We start from the raw sequence: 19,237 nt of genomic DNA, 5'->3' as shown, positions 1-19,237 counted from the left end.
CTTTGGCTGATTTTGTCTGCATATATATTATGTTTGAGGAATCCCTTTTTTTTTTGTGAGACTGGATATAGGACATTTCTCAAGTATGAATTCATATTCATGGTATATCGTTGCTATACAGGGATAATAATCTGTGCAATGTTATGGTACATGCTACGTTAAATATGAAGTAAATGTGGAAGATATACACTGGTTATTCATTTCAATTTAATTTGATTGTTTTTTAATCGTTTACAATATTTAAAATAATTAAAGATATAAAGTTAGGGATTTCAAAAATAAATTCAGTTCTCACTGGCAGGGTGGGAAATAATAAAGTGCCATACAATAGCATTTCATTACAATGCTCATTACAGGCATTACAGGCTGCTCCGTTTGAGAAAACTCATACTCTCAAACTTTGAGAAAACACTCATTCAGTTTCGACCAACCCTGTATTAGCTAAAATTAAACGTTTTGCTAGATTAATAATTTTTAACAATAATAGACTATATTAAAAATCACTTGAACATAAATTGATTTTCTGATGTCAAATCACTACAATTATACAGGGGGTGAATATTGCTATGAAATTTGAAAAAAAAACGTAATTATCTTTTAAACTACTTCGTATAACATCACAAAACCTGATATTTTAAGAAATAAAACGTAGAGGAGAATCCAAAAATGTAAAAATATACAGGGTGTTCCATTAAACAAAAGATAATTTTGTTTCACCCTGTCAATATGGGTGGCCCTGTATATTTGAAAGTGTATTTAAATTCTGATATTATCTATGGCCCAATCTCACCCAAATAAACTTTTTTCGTATCTCCTACAACAAACGACTAATTGGACTTCCCACAACCTGTATACATACAAAATCTCCGCTATAATATTTTTTCAAAGAAAATGTTATTGGTTTTTTTAAAATAACTCCGTTAATTTTTGAAATATGAGATTTATCGAAAAACCATTACAAAGCTAAGTAAAAGGTCTATAACACTGTATTAAACATAATTTTCTATATTCTTTATTTTTTTTAAATACAAGGTGAAAATGCCCCGGTTACATGGTTCTCGCCGTAAAATTTATGTTTTAAATGTTTCTATCTCGGTTATTTTTTGTCGTAAAAAAATATTAAGAGAAGAAAAAGCTTAAATAAAGTTAAAACCAAAAATTTTGTTTTCTACCATTTTTTAAGTATATCGAGTATTTTTGGAGTTATTATCAAAAGAAAATGAAATTTACGAAAATTTGAAAAATTCTAACTTTTTTAATCGTATTTTTTTTTCAAAAATATGCATTCTAAACCGGTCAAAATTGTTGAAGTTATTACTCATGTTAAAATAAATAAAGTTTTAAATGGGTTATTATAAATTTTAATTTTTGTGGAAATGACGTATGTTTCATTTTTCATTCTTCCCTAAAAAATCTGAAAGGGTCCTCTTATTTCCATCATAACTTGCTTAATTTTGATGCTATCGACTTCTTATATAGCTTTTTGATAGTTACCTTTAAGTACTTTAGTAAAATGTTTAGTATCTATATTTAAAAAAGTGCATCGTTTTCCTGTTTTTTAAGCTTGAATACTAAGATTTGAGTACTCGCGGAAAAAAAATATATATTCAATTGCATATAACTCACTTTATATATATAATAAAGGATTTTTCGAATAAGTAGCTTATTTATTTTTATATTATCTTCGATTTTGGTAATAACAACTTTTTTGAAGAAACTTATGGTTTTTGAATTATTTATGAAAAACTGCTTTAAAACATGGATTTTTATCAGGAAAAATCAAAACTTATGATCTTTAATAACTCAAAAACTATTGATTTATTGGAATAACTTTATATAACAAATTTTACTTATAATTTGCCCCTCTATCGATTAGCGGTATTATTTTTAATAAAATAATTTCCACCTCCGAGAAGGGGTGGCATCCCCCCCCCTCCAGGGTAAAAGCGCAAGTTGGCACCATGTCACCTTTGTTTCTTGAGGTATTCTCTACATACTTACCAATTTTCATGAAAATCGATGGAGGTTCAACGAAATTGGAGGTGAAAACCTTCATTGACTCCACTATAAGGTTTGTAAAATGTTTCTATATGCCGGACTACCTTTTGTTGTTCACAAAAAAACATTTCTCCAAGTCGAATTTCTTAAACAAACACTCCAAATTAAGTACCAAATTCTTGGTTATAAATATACATGGTATTCACACTAAATCAAGAGAGCAATAATTGATATACGTGGTTTCTTTTTTCGGCTGTAGAAAATAGTCTGGTGTATTTGGATTTTTTCTAACAGTTGTAAATCGTGAGATAAAAGGTTTTCAAACTAAAACCACCAAAATGTCATTTTGGAAAAAAAATGAGATACGAGGTTTTCACACTAAGCCATCGATATGCGACTAAGAAGGCTTATAAGTCTGTAGTTTTCTAATTCATGGTCTGAGCTTCTTTTTTGTACATTAGAATTATCTCAGTTTGTCGGGTATATTATTGTCCAAGAGGCACATGTTCAAAAGGTTTTTTATTTTCTTAAGTATAGGGAAGTGCCTCCGATTTTGATTGCATCAGTAACTATAGTAAAACCAATTTGCCTGCAACCGGGATGTATAATCCTAGGGCTCAGTGGAGGCTGTTCTTCAGATAAGGGAAACGCCAACAGCGATAAAAGAATTTATTTATAAAATTGACACTAGGGTAATTACCCAGGGAGAACTTTGATTACTGACTTGTTACTTGTACACGTTTAGTTGAAGACTCTTTCTCTAGCTGAGATATCGTAGTTTTATAGAAGCTTAAATTGGGTCATCGTTGACACGATGCCCGCGTGATTTGTATATCTAATTAAGGTAAATAGTTCTACTTTCGTCAGCACTTTCGTATCGTTTCCAAATTATATTGTTGATAATTGAACAATTTGTATCTAAACTAATAATCCACATGTGTGAATATAACAACAAATAAATTCGTGCGATCTACTGGGTGATATAATTATACTGTTCAATATCGGATATGAATTCTGAATATTTGTTATTGGACACGGGAGGAGAAGAGATGACAGACGTTCGTTGATGCGGTGCAAGTGACCTTGAGGGTTTTCGTTAACCCTGTTTACCTGGACACAATCTTCGCCTGGAGATTTGTTATTCTTAGCTTTTCTTAGGTTTAGTTTCATTTTGTCTATTGTGATTTCCGGTAGTATTACATACAGAGTAGTTCTGAACCTTGGTTGGTAATGCCTTTTTTACCTGTTAATATTTCTGGTACTTTGATCTTCTTTGCTATTTGCTTTGTGTCGGCTTATGAACAGCAATTTCTAGAAGTCTTCTCTCTGTTGATTGTAAGATGACTATTTCTATCTTTAATCTTTATTATCTGCCTTATCCCGTTCTTGGTCTTTTTCTCAATACTTTCATACTTCTATTATTCTCAATGGTATGTTCGATTTGGTCTTGGTTGTATTTTCGAGTATCTTGTCTAACAGCTTTGGATATTTCTTTATTTAATTTTTGTAGTTCGTCAGCTTTAGTTTCCGTCTCGCTTCTCATTTCTCTTCTTTCCTGCATAAGTTGCTTGATATTTTGGCTGATATTCTGTTCTTTTTGATTTCTAGAACAAAATTTGTTTTAACTTTCCAGTAAGGCTTTTGTTAATTTATTGTTTAAGTCGTTTATATTACTTTCTGCTTTAGGACTACTAAGTATATAGGAAATACATTGCTGAAAACTATCTGCATCTGATGGTTTCATCCATGGTTTTGATTTGTTCTTCTTTTTAATTATCTGATACCTTACCTTCTTTAAGCTTATTTACCATTTTGATAAGAAACTTGAAATCTTGATATAAAAATAAAAAAGGGGTAAAGACGTAATAAAACTAAAAGATACCTACTTGTCTTTAAAGGAGAAAAAGATAATATAAATTGCAGCTTAGAGAGAAAAAAAGTTGAAAAGTGGAGGCAAAATCGCATGTGGTTAATTTAATTTACTACGGTTCTGTTACAAAAGCGGAATAGCATAAACATGCCAACCATTAATCCCTAATTTATAATTTGGTTATTTAATTTATAGGTTTATAAAAAAATCTGATTAACATGTACATTACATGCCTACCACAAATTTTGGATATCATTTGTTTCTTCTGTAGCTGATCACTCCTATTCATTAGAGAACTCTTTATTTTAGAGTTCGAGAGAAGCCATTCTGATATTGAGATATTGAGTTGAGCGCAGCTGAACCGTAAGTAGTAAACGATTATAATATTGTGATCTAATAAAATGAAAATCTTTTATCAATATTTGTTGTCAATTGCTCACGACTTGTAAGTTTTTTAACGATTAGTATTTAAACAGGAAATTCTGCATTATAAGTAGTCACTCATTTTGGCTAACTTTTTTTTCATCATAATATTGATATCTGACAGTGCCTGAGTGTAGTTTTTAAGGCCAGTATTGGAATAGCCGATAGCTGTTTGCCGATTTTGGTAGAATGCTAAAAAAATTATGGCTTTTTGTAAACAGAATTAATTTATACACTTCTCCAAAAAATGAACACACCACCTTAAAAATTTGTCATTTTTAATATCTCGAATTTGCTAAACTTGTGTTGTCCGATTTAAGTGATTTTATAGCTTTATTTTTTAAGTCTCGCTGGCGCTGTAATAATATTGTTGCTAGACAGGTAAATTATTGTCATTGTATACCGGATGTACCAATCAAACTGTGATTTTCTCTCAAAGTTGGCGCCACCTTGTGGAATATTCTAGCATTTATAAATTACTAAAATTAAAACCCAGCTATAGCCTCATGTGTTCTTAACATTCTGTTTTTTATTCTTTTGCTTATGTTGAATAATAGAAAAGTTAGTTACTTTAACAACTAGCCTTGATTTTCATCAATACATGGTGTTTTTAAATAAGTATGGCAAACTTCAAGGGGTAATTCTGCATGAAAAAATAATGACAAATTGCTTTATACACGTATGTCCACAAATGCTTTATTTCCGAGATAGGGGGTGTTGAAATTTTTCTTACAAACTGGCAATAATTTATTTATTGCTTTAAAACTTGATATGCAAATGATAATTGGTGGGTTTTAATAGGTAGTTATTGTGCATTTTTTGACACACAATTAAGAATTTTATGTTCACCATTGGCGCGCATAAGAGTCATTTTACTCGTATGCGCGCCAATGGTTAATATTAATTTCCTATTAAATGTGAATATTAAATCTCCCCCGAAGAGTTGATTTAGTTTCTTGTTAGGACACTTCAGCAGTAATGAATACTTAAAGGGTATGAGCATAAACCAAAATAGTGGCGTTTATTTATAGACTCATCCAAAGTCAGCCTAGCCAACCTAGTCCGCCTAATGGTTAATCGGGCGCTGATTTGAACATTTAATTTAAGCGAAAAGAAATATTGTTTTACGAAATAAATATTTTTTCTGTTTTCTGATAGTAGTAGAATGTATTTTTTTTTCGATATGAAAGACAATTTAAAATCAAATTTGAGAATACCGAGGTCTAATCTTATAAATATTTATTCACTTTTTATGAGATAAAACCATTTGCTAAACTTTTATTATTTTTGTTTTATTTTGAAAGTAATAAATTAGCGATATATAAATACTAACAGCTTGTTTACAAAACGCGGAAATTTTTATCAATTTATTCGTATAATGCTGAGATTAATATGCTATTTTTGATGCGGATTTAAATTTTAATAGTATTGTAGATATTAACATAATAATGTTTTTAGTTTTACATAACATTTTTAAGATTATTACAGTAACTAAAATAAAAAAATTGTTAAATTATTAGGTGCAGTAGCCTTATAAAATTTGCTATTTTCTTTTTTGTAACGTATCTCTACAATAATATTTTAACTTGCTTGCATAATATGATATTATCATCCAGGATGCAATAAGAAAAAATTACTTTGAAAATGACCTGCATAATATAAAGAAATTAGTTATAATTTATAAAATACCTCAAAATCATAGACAGTTATTAACAAATGCAGACAAATAAAACAATCGCAATTAATGAAGATTGGCCTTCAATATGGCAAATTAATCCCGGTTTTAAGCGGTTCAAATTGAGTCATGAATCTCTATCTACATCTGCCGAATCTCTTATATTTTGAAGCCACATTGATTGTCTCTTTCGGGAGCCATTTTTCACTCAATATGTCTTTCCATTATGAGCCGTGGGGCATTATCCAATGGGTAAAGGGGTACTGGGATAAATGTGTCGTACATAGGTAAAGTCCGGATTACTAGAAGTATTTTACTTTTTTGATTATAACTTAATTTTAGTACAAATACAAATACTTATTTAACAAATTATTTCCGATCCTACATATCTTAACCCGGCATTAGTCGCTATAATATGAGATTTTCTCTCACGGTTTCTGAATATTGCACACAACTTTTTCCGTGGTAAATTACACATACTGTAGTTCTTTCTAGTCTCCTAATAATTACGGACTGGGACGTTTCGCCGTCGCCGTTTCGCCGTCGCCATTTCGCCGTCGCCGTTTCGCTGTCGAGCCACTTCGCCGTCGGCCGTTTCGCCGTCGAGCCAGTTAGCCGTCGCCATCCCGGCATTGGTTAAGTTACAAGAACGTGATAATATACTAACTTTTTTTATACTAACTGTCGCAAGAACGTGATAACATACAAACTTTTATTATACTAAATGTCGGTGTAAATAAAACGCTGATGTTGCTAGTAAAACCAATTTATATTTTCGTATTAAACTATACATTGTTTTCGTCTGAAAAATAAAATATTTAGGGCCGGTTGTTCGAACGCTAATCAACAATTATCATTATCAAATATTTAATTACTGTCACCAAACTGTCAATGTCAACTTTGTTTGGGTTGCTGAAAATATAATTAATTAAAATTATGAGATTTATTATCAATTATGTTAATAATTATTGTTATATTAATTGATTATAGTCTCAGAATTGTAATCAATTATGTTTTTAGCAACCCAACCAACCCAAGTTGACATTGACAGTTATGACAGTAATTAAATATTTGATAGTGATCATTGTTGATTAGCGTTCGAACAACCGGCCCTTACAGAATTAAAAATATTTAAAAAGTTACATTTTATAATTATGGGCAAGTCCTCTAAGATATTGTAAAATATCTCCATCGGCATTGAAGTTTCGGACTAATCTTAAAATCCGCCCATCCGCGTCCCTATATTTTTTTTTCTTTTTTAAGGGTGGCAGATTCCCAGCAACTAATTGTTTATAGTGAACGTCCCTACCCTTATGCACCTTACGGAGGCTGTCGATAAATTTCCATATTGTAGGGTGGTCGACTCCTAATTCTGTTTGAAGCCTTCTGTGTGCTGGCTCCGCGTAATTGTTGGTTCGATCCTCCCTATTCATCGTCCTTTGATAGAGATTCCACAGCTCCTGGGGAAATAATGGAGGGCGTCTACCATCTCCTCGTCTATAAATAATTAATAAAATGATATACAGATTTTGGAATTTATGAAGAAGTACACTTTATAGTTACCTGTTCCTACGTCCTACGTAATTGTCTTTGAACCAATCCAACAGTGGTTGAAGCGCAACAGGTAAAGCGTTTCCCAACACATCAATGACCTGATCTAAATGGCGAACTAGAACAAATGCCAAGGATGTCACCATATTACAATTTAAGGCAAATTGGGCGTCGTTATTGTATTCTGTAAGATGGCCTAACTCTGCCACATGCTTCTTCATGTTTTGTGCTAAGTGGAAGAAGCATCCGTTGATATTTACTCCTGGGAAGCAATCTTCTATGGCTGCGAATGCTGCCTGCTCAAAGTCGCAGTGGATCGCAGTAGGGCTCAGATTTGGCTTCAAATTCTTTATTAGATCGAACATACGGCTATAAGTAGCTCATGATTTGTTTGGCAAAAGGGCATCAAATATAGGGTAGACACCATTATTTTTAGTTGCCATCACGGTGTACACTTGGGAAAAAGCGGCGGTGCTATTGAAAATGTACCATCAGCAAACCATATGGGCTAAGTTTGCAAATGCTGTAGCTAGCTGTCTCTCCCGAAAATCAATATTCTGTTGGGCCTTTCTCCATAGTCCGCCAAAAGGAAATTTCCTTCCACTCCATCCGACAATTCATAAATCCTGTAATGTTCCGGTAGCAGCTTAAATTTCGTTGCGTTTTCGTCTGATGGTCTTCCTCAGTGCGTAACTATTTGGAAGTCGAGCTTGCGAAGCCTGACTGGTATTATTCAAACATTCGTTGACTACCTAAAATAAAAAAATGAATCAATCAATGAAAATTTCAAAGTAAAATATTGTTGGAAATAAGAAAATTTATTAGAATAAATTGAAAATTACCTAAATTGTTCCTTCCATTGTATCTTCTGCTCGTCTTTTAATGGTTGTTACTATTTGGGCAACCTCTACATCCACAACCGACGCGTCATGAGAGTGCAGGTTAACCTTTTTTATTATTTCACCATTTTTAGTGTGAATTCTTGCCTTCCACATGCCTCTTCTCTCACATCTCCAAAATCTAATTTCATCGTCACTTTTGCTAAGGGCATCAAAAACATAAATAAACCATCTGAGCTAAATTTTGGCTTTCCTCTAGTAGATAGAATTTATCGGTCCATAATTAAGTTCGTAATTATCGCAAACACTTTCAAGATACGACTGAACTCTTCAGATGAATTCTGCGCTTATATAGTAAATCAAAAGAGAGAAATGAGGAAAAGGGATATATCTATATATATATATATATATATATATATATATATATATATATATATATATATATATATATATATATATATATATATATATATATATATATATATATATATATATATATATATATATATAAGATTATGGTATTCTCGACTGTATATTCAAATATCAAGCAGTGATTCTTGAGGATGCAGTCTATTATCTTTGTCTTGTGGGCCAAAATAGACTGCATCCTCAAGAATCACTGCTTGATATATATATATATATATATATATATATATATATATATATATATATATATATATATATATATATATATATATATATCATAAAGGAGTACGACCGTCAATTCCAATATAACAAAGGAGCACTCGTAAGTGTAGGGTTTTATCGGTCAAGTGGGTGAAAAAAGAGACAAAGAATTCAGCTACTTCATCTATTTATTGAAGACGTTTCGTCTACTGCTCAGTAGACATCATCAGTTCATCTACAAAAAGAGTGTTATAAGAAACAACATCCAAAAGAGAGGTAAAAAAGCACTAGCGTTACCTTAAAAAGACATGTAGCAAAAGATAAGATGTACATAGTAAAAAAAACCTTATCCATGAACCAATGTAATGTATAAGTATGTAACATTTAAGTGTATAGTTAATATTTAAAAACTTTAGTACAGCCAAAGACAAGACCATGTGGTAACAGTCACATATAAAAAACAAGTGGAAAAAAGCTGGCTTGCTTTTTTCAAAGTCAAGAATGAACCAAGAAAAAACCAGATTCACACTTCCAAAAATTTAGTAGTGTTTAAGCATACTTCATTTTAACCTTAGGCAACATCATTAAATGAATATAGTGCTAATATGCAACTTCGAAAATTTAAAGTTGAATAGTTACCAGCAGGTCATCCTAGCCCAACGGACACACAAAAGAAAATGGAGTTTGAATTATCAGGTGTAAACTGACATCTCGCCAAGAGGCAGGCAACCTTTAAAAAATTTTATAACAAAGAGTGACTGACAACTGCAGCGCAGCGCGGTAAAATTTAAATTGATGTATTTAAAACAGTTATAAAAGTGTTTAAAAAGTGAAAGTAATATCAAGAAGTAATCAAGGGATGTACCTTATACCTCGTAGACAAGAATCACAGTTTATTTTAAACAAGTGAGGGCACTTCACACAATTATATGGAAAAGTGCCTACGTTAGTACTGGTCATCCAGTTACTAACGAATATATAAGATAGTACAATAGTATAACTCCCATATATCGCAGCTCACAATGCAAGAAAAAATATGCAATAATTTAAGAAAATTTATAAATCAGTTTAGCAAATTGTAATTTATAATTAATATCAATAATGCAAAATTTTATCCTATGGAAAATTTTAAATTGTTCAATCTATTAAGTAACTGTTATTATCAAAAAAAAAGTGGGAAAAGCTTGAAAAAACCACCAAAAACTTTTTTACAATAAAATAATTTAAGTGTAATAACATCTACTGATTCCGCAAGATCAATATTAAAAGAAGTGGGAAAAGCCTGAAAACCACAAAAACTTTTTTACAATATAATAATTTGAGTGTAATAATACCAACTAATTCTGCAAAATCAATGCATGGTATATTTGACTCAAGTTACTGATGTCAGTTCTCTTGTTAAGTACATTAGAGGTTTTTAATATGAAACACATCTCTAAGAACTGTCTTTTCGACAGGTTGCGTTCATTGCAAAGGATCTTGGCTTCATCAAAGTCCACCTTATGTTTTGTATCTATTGCATGTTGGGCTAAGGCACAAGTTGGTTTTTTCAAATTGATATCACTACGGTGTGAAATTAAACGTGATTTTAAAGCTCGCTTTGTCTGCCCTACATAACATGCGTCACATTCAGCACAAGGTATGTGGTAGACCACATTAACCTGTTCCAAAGGGGACAAGGGTGTTTTAGTCTTAGAGAACAAATTTCTGACTGATCTTGCGTTCTTAATTGCAATCTTAACAGGAATATTATTATTTTTATATAGTTTAATAAGTTTATCAGTAACCTGAGGAAAATAAGGAAGTGAAGAAAACTGGGAAACAGGAGTCCCAAGATTAGTAGTAGGCAGAATTGTGATGAAAAGACAGTTCTTAGAGATGTGTTTCATATTAAAAACCTCTAATGTACTTAACAAGAGAACTGACATCAGTAACTTGAGTCAAATATACCATGCATTGATTTTGCAGAATTAGTTGGTATTATTACACTCAAATTATTATATTGTAAAAAAGTTTTTGTGGTTTTCAGGCTTTTCCCACTTCTTTTAATATTGATCTTGCGGAATCAGTAGATGTTATTACACTTAAATTATTTTATTGTAAAAAAGTTTTTGGTGGTTTTTTCAAGCTTTTCCCACTTTTTTTTTGATAATAACAGTTACTTAATAGATTGAACAATTTAAAATTTTCCATAGGATAAAATTTTGCATTATTGATATTAATTATAAATTACAATTTGCTAAACTGATTTATAAATTTTCTTAAATTATTGCATATTTTTTCTTGCATTGTGAGCTGCGATATATGGGAGTTATACTATTGTACTATCTTATATATTCGTTAGTAACTGGATGACCAGTACTAACGTAGGCACTTTTCCATATAATTGTGTGAAGTGCCCTCACTTGTTTAAAATAAACTGTGATTCTTGTCTACGAGGTATAAGGTACATCCCTTGATTACTTCTTGATATTACTTTCACTTTTTAAACACTTTTATAACTGTTTTAAATACATCAATTTAAATTTTACCGCGCTGCGCTGCAGTTGTCAGTCACTCTTTGTTATAAAATTTTTTAAAGGTTGCCTGCCTCTTGGCGAGATGTCAGTTTACACCTGATAATTCAAACTCCATTTTCTTTTGTGTGTCCGTTGGGCTAGGATGACCTGCTGGTAACTATTCAACTTTAAATTTTCGAAGTTGCATATTAGCACTATATTCATTTAATGATGTTGCCTAAGGTTAAAATGAAGTATGCTTAAACACTACTAAATTTTTGGAAGTGTGAATCTGGTTTTTTCTTGGTTCATTCTTGACTTTGAAAAAAGCAAGCCAGCTTTTTTCCACTTGTTTTTTATATGTGACTGTTACCACATGGTCTTGTCTTTGGCTGTACTAAAGTTTTTAAATATTAACTATACACTTAAATGTTACATACTTATACATTACATTGGTTCATGGATAAGGTTTTTTTTACTATGTACATCTTATCTTTTGCTACATGTCTTTTTAAGGTAACGCTAGTGCTTTTTTACCTCTCTTTTGGATGTTGTTTCTTATAACACTCTTTTTGTAGATGAACTGATGATGTCTACTGAGCAGTAGACGAAACGTCTTCAATAAATAGATGAAGTAGCTGAATTCTTTGTCTCTTTTTTCACCCACTTGACCGATAAAACCCTACACTTACGAGTGCTCCTTTGTTATATATATATATATATATATATATATATATATATATATATATATATATATATATATATATATATATATATAAATAAATAATCAAAATCATTGGCTAATACTCGTAAAGTGAATGTGAATTTAGTTGGAAATATATAAAATGATGAAAGGGTCATCATTCCATACATTTCTGTGCAACTATATACAACTATATATATATATATATATATATATATATATATATATATATATATATATATATATATATATATATATATATATATATATATAACAGGTATATAATATTTGCTGAACAGTTGGGAAACAAGGCTGAAATATTGGGGTAGCAGCAATCTCAAAGAAAACTCTTTATAATAGTTCCAAGCTTTCGAAAATGTTTATTTTCATCATCAGGGAAACTACAATCATAAATAGACAGTATTTAACAAATAGGCTAACTGAAATCAATAATAATTGCTATCTTTGTGTTACCAAAAATCCAGAACACCATAGTTTCCTCTCACTAAACCAGGTGTCGAGGATCCCCAAAAAACACAAAAACAACAAAAAATTGTTTTGAGAAATGCAGAGTCAATACTTTCACTAAAAACACTGCACATCACAAAACAATCTTACTAAAGAGTTACTTATATGTTTGTACTTACATTATTTGAGGATGTTGAGCCTAGTTGTTAAACACTGACATATAAAACGAAATTTTGTCCTGGTACAAATCGTATATAAAAATTAAAATTAAAAACTATATATAAAAAATTGTTCTAAAAATCGAGTATAAATTGAAAAATGGTAAAATATTTTAAAAAATGATGTATGTCAAATGGCATTTTTGAAAATGTCTAACAAATGTTATATCGATTTTTATTAAATTTTGTTTGAATTCATACGGAAACGTCACTACCACTGAACCAATTATAATTATTTAATAAATGTTTTTTAAATTTTGAAATAGGAAAATTCCGAAATGAGAATAAAACAGTTTTAATCAATGCAAAGTTTTTTTAAAAGTAGATGTCTTTTTTATTATGTGATTTATATTGAAAAAATCTATAAATTATATATTAAATGAAAGAAGAATTTGAATTATTAAATTTAAATTGGTTATTTTTATCTAAGGTGAGTAAATAAGAATAAATTTCACTGAGATGTCTTACATCTGATTTTTTGTTTATTGAATTTTCTTCTTGAAAGATAAAAGCCATTTCCAAAAAGAGTCTTTTGTTATATGAGTTCTCAGAAGCTAGTACTTTAGTATATTGATAATCCATTGTATGACCCTCTTTGGAAACGTGTTCTGCTAAACCACAACGTTCAGGATGTAGTCTAGAATCACTTTTATGTGATATTATTCGAGATGATAAAGTTCTCGAGGTGATACCTATATAGTTCATATTACAACTATGACAAGGTATACTATAAACTACATTGGAACAAGATAATGCAGGAGTTTTATCTTTCAGTCTAGTAAAAATTGAGTTTATAGATAATGTGATACTATTAGCTATTTTTATGCCACTAATTTGATTAAAGATTCTGCATAGCTTTGGTGTGATGTTTTTAATGTAAGGGAGTGAAAAATATTTATTTAAACCAGGAACCCATTAACTTTAAATATTTTTCACTCCCTTACATTAAAAACATCACACCAAAGCTATGCAGAATCTTTAATCAAATTAGTGGCATAAAAATAGCTAATAGTATCACATTATCTATAAACTCAATTTTTACTAGACTGAAAGATAAAACTCCTGCATTATCTTGTTCCAATGTAGTTTATAGTATACCTTGTCATAGTTGTAATATGAACTATATAGGTATCACCTCGAGAACTTTATCATCTCGAATAATATCACATAAAAGTGATTCTAGACTACATCCTGAACGTTGTGCTTTAGCAGAACACGTTTCCAAAGAGGGTCATACAATGGATTATCAATATACTAAAGTACTAGCTTCTGAGAACTCATATAACAAAAGACTCTTTTTGGAAATGGCTTTTATCTTTCAAGAAGAAAATTCAATAAACAAAAAATCAGATGTAAGACATCTCAGTGAAATTTATTCTTATTTACTCACCTTAGATAAAAATAACCAATTTAAATTTAATAATTCAAATTCTTCTTTCATTTAATATATAATTTATAGATTTTTTCAATATAAATCACATAATAAAAAAGACATCTACTTTTAAAAAAACTTTGCATTGATTAAAACTGTTTTATTCTCATTTCAGAATTTTCCTATTTCAAAATTTAAAAAACATTTATTAAATAATTATAATTGGTTCAGTGGTAGTGACGTTTCCGTATGAATTCAAACAAAATTTAATAAAAATCGATATAACATTTGTTAGACATTTTCAAAAATGCCATTTGACATACATCATTTTTTAAAATATTTTACCATTTTTCAATTTATACTCGATTTTTAGAACAATTTTTTATATATAGTTTTTAATTTTAATTTTTATATACGATTTGTACCAGGACAAAATTTCGTTTTATATGTCAGTGTTTAACAACTAGGCTCAACATCCTCAAATAATGTAAGTACAAACATATAAGTAACTCTTTAGTAAGATTGTTTTGTGATGTGCAGTGTTTTTAGTGAAAGTATTGACTCTGCATTTCTCAAAACAATTTTTTGTTGTTTTTGTGTTTTTGGGGATCCTCGACACCTGGTTTAGTGAGAGGAAACTATGGTGTTCTGGATTTTTGGTAACACAAAGATAGCAATTATTATTGATTTCAGTTAGCCTATTTGTTAAATACTGTCTATTTATGATTGTAGTTTCCCTGATGATGAAAATAAACATTTTCGAAAGCTTGGAACTATTATAAAGAGTTTTCTTTGAGATTGCTGCTACCCCAATATTTCAGCCTTGTTTTATATATATATATATATATATATATATATATATATATATATATAAGTAGTGGGGTTCCTACGGTCTCCTCCGCATCCCACATTTCGCTCGCCATCGTTTTCTATCCACCCATTCGTTTTCGTCAATAGCTCTATCTGCCATAGATTGTTCTATGCCTTTCTTCCATGTTTCTGTAAGCCTTCCTCTTTTTCTTCTATTTATGGGTGTGTAATTGAATGCTCTTTTTGGCAATCTTTCCTCTGACATCCTCATAACATTACCATACCATAGCAATTTCTTTGTCTCTATATGGTCAACCGTGGAATATAGACTCTTTGTCCGTCGTCTTATTTCCTCATTTGGTACGTGTTCTAATCTAGATGCTCTGTATGCTCTACGTAAGTAATCCATTTCCGCTACTTCTATATTTTTTCTTTCCTTTCCTGTGAGTTGCCAACACTCTGCTCCATAAGTTATAATAGGTTCTACAATTGTTCTGTAAATTGTTAACTTTGTGTTCAGCTTCACCATGTTAGACCATAGAAGACCATTTAAAATACGAGTTGCTTTCCTTCCTTGCTGTATCCTATGCTCTAGGTCTCTTTTTGTAGTTCCTTCTTCTGATATTATGCTTCCTAAATATCTATATTCCTTACATTTCCTTATATTTCTTAACTCTAATTCCGGATCTTCGGTTTGCTCTCCTATTCTCAAATATTCCGTTTTCTCCATGTTCATACATAGGCCCCATTTTTCATATCCGATCTGTAACTTTCTTAGCATATAATCCATATCATGTTCACCGTTGGCAAGAATTACTTGGTCATCAGCAAAAAACAAAGTTGTTAAGCAGTTTTCTTCAATCATTATTCCCATCCCAGCAACTGTTTTCCTCCATTGCTCCAGAGCTTTCTGGATGTATATTTTAAATAGTGTTGGCGATAAGCAGCACCCTTGCCTTAAACCTTTTGTAACAGGGAATGGTTTCGACATAGATTTTCCCTGCTTAATACAGCTTTTCGGATTTTGATACATATTTTGAATTGCTCGCACATATGCTTCGCTTATGCCTATCGTGGTCAAAATTTCAAAAGAGTTTCTTTAAAGGTACCGTGTCGTAGGCTTTTTCCAGATCAATAAATGTTAGGTGAGTAGACAGATTCCTTGCTCTTCTTTTCTCTATTATTTGTTGCATCACGAATATGTTATCTGCGCACGATCTACCGGCGCGAAAACCACTTTGTTCTTCCATGTCCTGAATTTCTAATTCCACCCTTTTCTTTAATACTCGGCCATACAACCTCCCCATTGCACTGGTTATACTTATACCTCTGTAGTTTTTGCACAACGTTTTGTCTCCTTTTTTGTAAATCGAGCTAATGTATGCACAATTCCAGTCTTCTTGTATTTTTTCTACCTGCAACATGCATTTGTTGAAGAGTTCCGTCATTATTTCGTGCAGTATGTCTGGTCCATATTTTATCAATTGAAACAGACTGTATGACTTGTACACACTGCTAAATAGGTCAAACCGGCAAACAGGTGTATGTTCTCAAAGAAATTGAAAGTGTGTAAAAAAATTTTAATAATCAGCTAAGTACTTTCAACACATAACGTGTCATCATCAGAGCTTCCTAAAAGGACATTTAAGATAAGAGATCTTTTTTATAAACAAAAGATTGAAAAAACTTACGTCCTCTTATAAATCCTTCATAGAAGAGCAATTGTTAAAATTCACATGATAAATCATGGATACTGGGCAAAAGCCACAGATATCGGGTATAAAACCTTTAAAATTAAAAGTTTATCACATCTAAATTCTCTTTTAGTTTAAAATTACAACATGGCTGCGTCAAACCATTGTGAGTTCACGTGAACAGCTGAGCGCTGTCATTCATTAAAATGATAAAAAAGGAAACACTAATTTATGCGCCCTCTATATTGGTATGTAAATAATAATTAAAAATTAATTAAATTGAAAATGGCTAAAAAGCCATGTGTTGGTTAAATGAATTCTAAATGAAGATATTAAATTTTTAAAGTTAAATTTTCAAAATGACAATTATTAATATTGAAGTGAAATGTTAACGTGTATGTAAGTTATCAAAATACTTTTTAAAAAACAAACCGTTATGGTTTGACCAAGTGTGGAAGAAGTTAGATGAAAACAAACCAAGGAGAAATCTCATTTGTCAATTTCAGAGTTCGAAAGCTGTTATTTTATAAAATTAACAATTTTACCACTAGATTAAGTTAAATCTCAAATATTTTACTTATATGTAATCAATGAAAGAAAACTCAAGAGTACCGAAAAAGTAATGTTCAAAATACCTACAGCAATTGTTGGGTATACTGTATACTAAACCAAAATTATTAAAGAAATTTCTTAAAGATAGGATCAAATTTACAATTTAATTGAATCTGTGTGTTAACACAGTTTTGAGGATTTCTTTTCATTTCTCTACTTATTTCTAGACCTTCTAGTAGATTCATTTTAGTATAGTTATTATTAGGTACGCTATGTAGGATCCTACTATCTCTTTGGGGACTAAAGCTGTGTTTCGATGCATGCAAATGATGACCAAAGCTAGATTTATCGAGCTTTGAAAGATGTTCTTTAATACGTGTATCCAAAGGTCTCAACGGTAACACTCCAGTTGTTACATTGTCTAAATTCATTAATACTATTTTACAATCTTCAATATCTTTGCAACCTAATTATTCTGTAAAAAATTCTACTGATCTAGTAAATAAATTGTCAGTTTTAAATTTACCTCGAGACTTCCTTCTCGTTTCTTTCAATGTAAGTAATTTGTTTACGAACGTACCAAGATGTGAAACCATTCCTATAGTGGAGAATTTACTTATTAACAGTAACACTAATAGAGGTACAGTTTCCCACATATTGGGTTTACTTAAATTATGTTTATCACAAGATTTCTTTTCTTTTAACAATATTATTTATAGTCAGGTACAAGGCCAAGGCCTTGCAATGGGAAATCCCTTATCACTCTTACTAGCAGATTTGTTCCTACATAACCTTGAGTGTAATATCTTTGACAATCATTCTTCAGATCATAATCCTTTACAAAAAATCTTGTATTGGTTCAGATATGTGGATGATGTGTTAGCTATTATACATGGAAATTCCTCTGATGCAGACAATATTCTAATTTCACTCAATAATAATTTACATCCAGCCATAACATTCACTTTAGAAACAGAGTCCAACAATTCTATTAATTTTCTAGACCTAACATTGACTAGAATAGAGAACAAATTAAATTTTTCAGTCTTCAGAAAACCAACTCAGACTGACCACACTATCCCTAGATCTTCTAATCATCCTTTTCAACAGAAGATGGCATCTTTTTATTGCTATATCCACCGTTTACTTAGCTTACCATTATCAGACACAAATTTTACTTCTGAATTAGATATTATTAAACAACTTGCATATAGTAACGGTTACTCCCCTACTTTGGTTGACAACATACTCAACAAATTAAGGAATAAAAGGAACATATCTGTAGCTTATAATGCTACTCCTGACAATTCCAATTCAGCAGTTATGTATAGATCTATATCATACATAGGTTATCCTTCAGACAATATAGCCAAAATCTTAAATATCATTCCTAACTTAAAACTCTCATTTAAATGTAAAGAAAACATCATGTCTATTTTTTCTCATACTAAAGACAGAATTAAAAAAACTTCCAAAAGTGGCATATATAAATTGTCATGTGGTGACTGCCCTGTGACCTACGTGGGTAGAACGATGCGACCGTTGGATACACGTATTAAAGAACATCTTTCAAAGATCGATAAATCTAGCTTTGGTCATCATTTGCATGCATCGAAACACAGCTTTAGTCCCCAAACAGATAGTAGGATCCTACATAGCATACCTTATAATAACTATACTAAAATGAATCTACTAGAAGATCTAGAAAGAAGGAGAGAAATGAAAAGAAATCCTCAAAACTGTGTTAACACTCAGATTAAATTAAATTGTAAATTTGATCCTATCTTTAAGAAATTTCTTTAATAATTTTGGTTTAGTATACAGTATACCCAACAATTGCTGTATGTATTTTGAACATTACTTCTTCGGTATTCTTGAGTTTTCTTTCATTGATTACATATAAGTAGAATATTTGGGATTTGACCTAATCTAATGGTAA

At 30.8% G+C, this 19,237-nt stretch overlaps 2 protein-coding genes across 2 annotated transcripts in view; one reads left to right on the top strand and one right to left on the bottom strand.

Annotated features, from left to right (window-relative positions):
• Positions 1-3,373: 3,373 nt before the first annotated feature.
• Positions 3,374-7,882, bottom strand: LOC126888581 (uncharacterized). Its single transcript, XM_050656932.1, has 3 exons — positions 7,530-7,882; positions 7,110-7,463; positions 3,374-3,602 (listed from the first exon to the last, which is right to left on the bottom strand). The coding sequence occupies exons 1-3, from the start codon at positions 7,880-7,882 to the stop codon at positions 3,374-3,376; spliced, it is 936 nt and encodes a 311-aa protein (XP_050512889.1).
• Positions 4,110-19,237, top strand: part of LOC126887612 (cytochrome P450 6k1-like) — a 145,214-nt gene continuing 130,086 nt past the window's right edge. Inside the window, exon 1 of the mRNA XM_050655205.1 lies at positions 4,110-4,231. The gene's annotated coding sequence lies outside the window, so the exon portion shown is untranslated. The remainder of the gene's footprint in view (positions 4,232-19,237) is intronic.

The sequence above is a fragment of the Diabrotica virgifera genome, chromosome 7 (assembly GCF_917563875.1).
Source record: "Diabrotica virgifera virgifera chromosome 7, PGI_DIABVI_V3a".
In the NCBI taxonomy this organism is placed as follows: Eukaryota; Metazoa; Arthropoda; class Insecta; order Coleoptera; family Chrysomelidae; genus Diabrotica; species Diabrotica virgifera.
The sequence above is the reverse complement of the archived record's forward strand: the minus strand, read 5'-3'. Positions and strand labels throughout refer to the sequence as shown.

Excerpts from the sequence above, each read along its gene's own strand:
- LOC126888581 (XM_050656932.1), bottom strand. The coding sequence starts at position 7,882 with ATGTTCGATCTAATAAAGAATTTGAAGCCAAATCTGAGCCCTACTGCG. Across the intron at positions 7,464-7,529 it reads TACGTAGGACGTAGGAACAG|ACGAGGAGATGGTAGACGCC; the intron begins GTAACTATAAAG and ends AATTATTTATAG. Across the intron at positions 3,603-7,109 it reads CTTGCCCATAATTATAAAAT|AAATCAAAAAGAACAGAATA; the intron begins GTAACTTTTTAA and ends ATTTTGTTCTAG.